Source organism: Protomyctophum bolini (genome assembly GCF_963924005.1).
Source record: "Protomyctophum bolini genome assembly, chromosome: 6".
In the NCBI taxonomy this organism is placed as follows: Eukaryota; Metazoa; Chordata; class Actinopteri; order Myctophiformes; family Myctophidae; genus Protomyctophum; species Protomyctophum bolini.
This window is the reverse complement of record NC_137867.1, coordinates 25,953,362-25,960,689: the sequence shown is the minus strand read 5'-3', so window position 1 is coordinate 25,960,689 and position 7,328 is coordinate 25,953,362. Positions and strand designations below refer to the sequence as shown.

The window sequence follows — 7,328 nt, the reverse complement described above, 5'->3', positions numbered from 1 at the left end:
AAGAATCAACATGAGGACCACCACCCTGACTAAGAATCAACCTGAGGACCACCACCCTGACTAAGAATCAACATGAGGACCACCACCCTGACTAAGAATCAACATGAGGACCACCACCCTGACTAAGAATCAACCTGGGGACCACCACCCTGACTAAGAATCAACATGGGGACCACCACCCTGACTAAGAATCAACCTGGGGACCACCACCCTGACTAAGAATCAACATGAGGACCACCACCCTGACTAAGAATCAACCTGAGGACCACCACCCTGACTAAGAATCAACCTGGGGACCACCACCCTGACTAAGAATCAACCTGGGGACCACCACCCTGACTAAGAATCAACATGAGGACCACCACCCTGACTAAGAATCAACCTGAGGACCACCACCCTGACTAAGAATCAACATGGGGACCACCACCCTGACTAAGAATCAACCTGGGGACCACTGTTGAGTTGGGTGAGGGGATATTAAAATTAATATCACATTTGTTAATTTGAGGTGAATTAAATCAAGCCCTTACAGTCAGTAATTTAACTGGCATATGCTAGTCGTCCGGAGCTATTCCTTTCCCATGGTTGCCCTTACTCTGTTCTCTTAACCTTCCATATTAAACTCATAATGGCAGACACATGCAATTGCATGATTATATGGGCACATTTGACATTTCCTAATAGACTCAACCAGTCAATCCGGTTCACTTTCCCTTGAAATTCAAACTCGTTTTGTTTCGTTTGAAATTTCTTTATTTAGGAATACCCCATTGAGATACAGTATCTCGTTTTCGAGAGGGTCCTAACTACAACTTCAATACAATACACAATTTACACAAAAAAGGAGAAAAACAAAACACAAAACAAAACAAACAAACAAACACAAAACACAAACAGGGTATTACAATATGCAAGCATAATAGCAAAGATATGGATCATTTGTTCTGTCAGATATGACTGTCACTTTCGTTGGTCAGCATTAGAGTACAGTTGATTAAACACATATGTACATATCCAGTGCATACATATACACGTGAAACACATATACACTGTTTATATATTCATTGAGAGTAACTATAAATACACTAAGTGAAGTATATAATATAGTGTATAAATAAATTGAGTAAATAAGTTGAGGAGCAAGTCATCATGGCCTCATGTGCAGGAGGTCGTAAGGTAAGAAGACAGTGCACTTTTGAACATGTTGAAAGGAGAGACGATGAAATTGTTAGAATATTAGTTGGTAAGTTGTTCCAGTCAGAGGGAGCTTTAAACATAAATGCATTCTTACCTAATGTATTGGAGACTATGGGAACAGAAAAATAAGGTTGAATGGAATGCCTCAGTTGGTAATTGGTGGTGGGTGGTTCTAGATACTGTTTTAGATATTGAGGATAATTGAGGTGTATGCATTTAAAAATAAACTGAATCCAGTGACACTGTCTTCTTACAGTAAGAGAGGGCAACTGAAGATTTTCATACATGATACAATGGTGAGTTGTGAAAGGGCAACCTAAGATGAATCTGCACAGTTTGTTATAGACAATATTGAGAGTATTCAGGTTTGTTTTAGATGCGGTTAAATACACAACATCTGCATAATCGAGTATCGGTAAAATAAGCTGTATGACTAGTCTTTTCCTAACTGAGAATGTAAAACAGTTTCTGGAGCGATAAAGAACACCAATGCTAAAGTTAACTTTTCTTACAATATGATCAATGTGACATTTAAACGAAAGTTCAGTATCCAGCCACATGCCCAAATATTTGGTGTGTTCAACTGCATGGCCAGGGACCACATGCAATACCTTCACGGACCACCAGTGGTCCACGGACCACCAGTTGAAAACCTCTGCATTAGAGCTATGGACCAGAGCTAATGGTCACGGTAAATTCAAGGAGGCTGCCATTGATTACACTGTTTAACAAGTAAAATGGAAAAAGGGAATTGGTTGGATATGTTGCCATGGCAAAGCTATTATTTAGGCCAACATTGAGTTGAAGAATACTGTACAACTTTCTGAGTTTCATCTACTGCAACAAATTGTTATTTCCATGACCGCATTATCAAGATTCTATGGCAGTCTTCTCACAATATATTGACACTATTTAGCATTCCCAATTTCTTACTTTTCTTAGTTTTCTATGAACCAATATTGTAGCTATACAATCTTTGTGTGACAACGTCCTTGTTATTTTTCATTGTTTTATAAAGGTGAAGTTAAGTGTGTATTTGTTGTCATTGATAGATGACAGAAAAAAGAGGAACCGTGGACTGGAGGGTACCTGGGCCAAAGACTATGCCTGGGCCTCAGAAGTGGTGGGCGATTGTTTTTTTCAGAATTTCATATTACATTTGAAACTAAATTGTATAATACTAGCCTTCAATATAGATGCATGCAAGTCAAAACAAGTCATCAACTTTTTAAGTGCTTCTTAAATTATTAATAAAAAGTATTATTTTTAGGAGGGCTTTAGCAACAAAAGTTTCCTATCCACTTCCTATTTACTTGCAAAAAAGAGATTTCCTAAGAGATTTGTGGGATACTTTTACAATAATAAATAAAACATGTTCTAGACATTCTAATGATCACATTATTTACTTACTTTTATCAGGGTTAAAGGTCAAAGGTCTATAGGTTAAAAATTGTTAAAAGGTCCAGAGATTTTTAATTTGTGTGAATTTCAGCCTCTGTGGGGGGGGTTTTATATGCAAATATCATGACCAATGGCATTGCAATGAACATCAATGATGACGTTGAAGAAAAAATATATTAATTAATTAATTAAAATATGTTGTATTATTGCAACGTTGGGCTATCTAGACAATAAAATTTCTCCTAAAACGTTTCCTATGTAGAAAAGTTGAGGATTCAAAGATGTGAATTGAATTGACATATAGGCACTGGTGAACTGTAATGATTAAAAAATGACTTGCGCCAAGTCTGTAATATTTTGGCTTGATTGATTGAATACTTGATTGAGTACTAGGAAAGTACAGTTCAATGCAGGGTCTGCTAAGAGCATTTAAAGCCAAGAAAGCCTATGGCTTGTTTCCATTGGGGTCCTTCATACTCACTTGAACAGAACAAGGGAACATAAAAATCTGGCAGTGTGATAAATCCCAACTTTCTAACCTCAAGGTTTTTGGCAAACCTTGGTCTTGAGGCACGCCTGTCTGTGCATGAGTGATATGGAATATTCCTCAGATTCTAACTTCCTGTCTCTTTACAAAAAAAATAAAAGAACTGACACCCTGGTTTTACGTCAGCAAAATGTCACGCTCACTTCCTAAACATCCTTCCCAGTACTAACGTTGACCCCTTCTGTATTTCCACAGGACCACTCATACATTAATGACCAGTCCTGCTGTCAGGCCAGGCTATGACTGTCATACCATTGGATATATTGAAACTAAGCAAAATAAACTTTCCATCTATTCCATCATTGTTGATGTGGCTATTCTCCCTGTAGATGGGGTCTCACTCAGTTATACTCAGGCCTGTACTTTTCCATGACACTTTTTGGCTAGTCACGGAATTAATGTTAGAGCACCACTTGGTGGATGGTATTGGGAATGCTCTCAAGTTTTTAGGCAATTCAGATGGTGTTGGTCTTGTCTTTAAGTGTTTTTAATGTGTTATTATAGATACAAATGACAGTGCATGGCTTCATTCTAAGTCCTGAGTGTCATAGCCAAGTTCAAGCCCAAATAGGGATTGTCCACAGGTGTGAGTGCTTGTCATTGATTTGTGTCTGCCCACATATATCTCATATATCTATATATACACATACATACACCTGTACTGCTGCTATCCAATATATCTGACGAAGGCCACAGAGGCCGAAACGTTTTTTTTTTTTTACCACGCCTTGGTAAATAAGGTTTTTGGGGAGCTTTCAAAACGGTGTGCAGAGTGCAGACTTATTTTTTCTTTTGCAGGTTTTCCAGAATGATCATCACATGCACAGTAATGTATACTTGCCCTGCATGGCTGGGGGGGATGCTAAAAGGATGCACCGACTGTTCAGCTAGACCAAATCGTCCCTAAGGACAATGCAGCAGATGATCAATAAACAAGATTAATACACAAAGACATCTTTACAGAGAAACTTATAGCCATAGGCCTACTGTATATTTAGAAAGTCATATCATACTACGCACTGTACGTACAGTAATTCTTGCTTTTTGCTAGTTTCCTACTAGGGGAGTTCATAGAGGAATTTAATTAAGGCTTTTAGGAGAAATTCATTGATTGTGCAACTTTTGATAAATCATCTTGCAATCATAAATACACAAATTAAGTTTATTTCCTAATGCATGGTAAAACAGGTGATTATAAAACAATGACAGTTTGAGAGAAAATTGCAATTACACATGCACGAACACACAAACCATTGAAAAAAAATCTAAAATCTAGTCTATAATCTACTAGTGAAGAACTGGCATTATGAATCGTTTTTTTACTGTGTTGACAAAGGTGGTGCGAATTCCACTGTTGCAGTTATTATATACTGCCTTAATTTTCCAAATTCATTGTAGGTGGATCAAATTAAATGTTCATCATGTTTATAGAAAATGTAATTCCTCAACCAACAATAAGCTTTTTTTCCCCTTAAAGCTCAAAGCTGTATGTCTTATGTCCTTTGAATACCTCTCCCAATAGAGAATTACAATAGTTATCACCACTGAGTTAGAATAAAGATGACGGCACATCTCGTTTCTTGTGCCCAATTCAGTGCTCCATTATTAATTAAACCTTAGGTGTCCTACCCGACCAACAGGGTTGAAATGTATCAGTGGAAGTGAAGGTACACTTCTGTACCTCCAAACATTGTTTATGTGCTAGTTTTCTGAATGAAGATACTCTACCATACAGATTAAAATAAAGTGTGATTAAAATAAGTCCATACAGCCTTTGTTGGGAGTGTATCGTTAGACAATATTGGAACTGAATAAACAATCCACTAATGAGCAGATTGAAATGAAGCTAGTCCTGGCTGCATTCTTACACACCTCAGTTCATTTTTACTGCATCAGAAAGTCTTCATTTGCATGGGGAGGGGGGGGGGGGGGGAACTGAATCAAAGGTCACCCGACTCCCTATACCCAGTGGTGGTGTAGAAAAGGCTACAGAAGAGGGTGAGAGTTAAAAAGATGGAGAATAAAAGATATAAGGAGATGGCTGTGCTTTGTGGGTACACATTAGTTTCTCCAAATTTAAAAAGAGTCAAGACAGTTAAATAAGTATAAATATACAATAAACAAGTATTCAAACATTAATATTTTTGTGCATTAAGCCATCATGACAAACTAAAACGAACTCATAATATCCAGAGAGCAAAATGCTTCACTGTCACATTCATGAAACATCAAATCAATTAATGCAATTCTCTCTATACGCACTCAGCTTTGTTTGAAGGCAATGAGGAAGATGACAATGCCAGTCAGAATCACCATCATAAACACCACTGATGTCAAGAGGAAGGCTCGGCATGCTGGCCTGGCTGTTAGTCTTAGCAGTGCTCCTCCTACACCCCTCTCCTCACCTCTCCTCCCAGCACGAGCAGGGAGGGGAGGGCTGGGGAGCCCAACATCCTGGCTGACAGACCTGAGAGAGGCCAGTGACCTTTGTCCCTGTGGTCGGTGACCTGCAGGTACCCTTTTTGAAGAGAAAGAGAAAGTTGATGGAAAAGGATAAAACACCATGAGCACGCTTAATAAAAATGCATTGCATTTTTGGGGAAACTGAAGAACATTCCTCCCCAAATGAGAATTATATGGCAAAGAACATCACATGTAATTGAAGGTCAATGTCAATTGATTACTCCCCACACATTTCTGTGTTGTCACTGCTGTTGTATGCCTTCATCCCACTTCTCCCACCCAACACTCCCTGCTGACAGGTACCGCCCACATACTTCTTTACCCCTGTACTTCCGGTTAGACCCTCTCGGCAATAGTTCTTCAAGAACTATTGCCGATTGAGTATATTATCTAAATTCTAGATACTATACTCAATGAAATTAACAATCAGACCTTTTGATCTTCAGCTTTCCCTTTCTCCTGTTGAAACGGATGCTGTAGACCCTGTGCATGGCGGCAGGTAGGTAGGACAACACGTCAGAGTCTGTGGTCAGCTTGGGCAACCCCAAGACTGGCAGGGGGGTGAGACTGCGGCACAGTGGGCACTGGATCCTGTTGGGCTGTGCCGACTTGACGTTAATACGTGCTAAACACTCCAGGCAGAATGTGTGTTTACACTGAAGCATCTTGGGACAGCGGAAGACATTATTAAACTGGCTGAAACAGATGGCACACTCCAGGTCAGGGCAGGGATCCTCAAAGTGCTGTGGTGAAGGCAGAAACAGGGTTGGAGAGAGGGAGAGAGAGGGGGATTGGTTGACAACTACCGACATCTGGGAGGAGTCTGCGGTTGAAACAGGAAGTAAGGACATGTAACTGTTTGGTATAGGGGCTTGGTTCAGGCCTGGGTCTTGAGTTCGAGCTGTACCAGGGACTGGTGATTGGTTGATATTTAGGACTGCATCTTGAGCTGTACCAGGGACTGGTGATCGGTTGATATTTAGGACTGCATCTTGAGCTGGACCAGGGACTAGTGATCGATTGATATTTAGGACTGCAACTTGAGCTGGAGAAGAGTAGAGGTTTGAGTTAGCGACTCGGGTTGGGTTTTGAACTAGAAATGAGTCTTGATAAGGTGTTTGTTGGTGGGGATGTGTATAGAAAGTATGTCTGGTATCGACAACTGCATTAGATGTTGGGGTTGAAGTTGGTGATACGGTGTGGTAAGGGTAATTTGTGTTAATATTAACAAGTGGGGAGAGGTACAGTGGAGGGCCGGTTAAGGAGACCGGAGAGACAGAAGCAGCAGCATTGTGTGGTGAGGGACTGGAGTTCATGATTGGAGTTCTGTACGGATTCATGTCAAGAGAGGAGGAGGGCGTCGGAGGAAGTGGAGAGGTCATACAGGAATCGAAGATAATGTAGATGACTAGAAGTAGGATGAAGACAGAATAATCCTAAATAAAATATGGAGGTGTGATGGAGAAGGGTAGAGTTGGATGCTGTGCCTTCACAGCAGCTGCATGAATGGATTGAAAGGATGGAGGTTTTCCTATCACTTCAGTCTTCAGGAGGCACAGATATGAAGAACACAGACCTTGGAGATACAGTGGGGTTCCAAATCTGAAGAGAAAACATGAAACGTAAGACTTCAGATTTCAAATTAACATGATAAAATAAATGGTGTATTCCACTTTAGTCAGAATCTAACAAACCCTGATGGTGTTCTTAGGGTTCGGTC

General features: G+C 40.0%; 1 protein-coding gene across 1 annotated transcript; it reads right to left on the bottom strand.

Moving 5' to 3' along the window:
* Positions 1-5,305: 5,305 nt before the first annotated feature.
* LOC308317457 (uncharacterized protein) lies at positions 5,306-6,982 on the bottom strand. Its single transcript, XM_080766461.1, has 2 exons — positions 6,041-6,982; positions 5,306-5,663 (listed from the first exon to the last, which is right to left on the bottom strand). Exons 1-2 carry the CDS (start codon positions 6,946-6,948, stop codon positions 5,408-5,410), a joined length of 1,164 nt encoding a protein of 387 aa, XP_080622587.1. The 5' UTR covers positions 6,949-6,982; the 3' UTR covers positions 5,306-5,407.
* Positions 6,983-7,328: the final 346 nt, after the last annotated feature.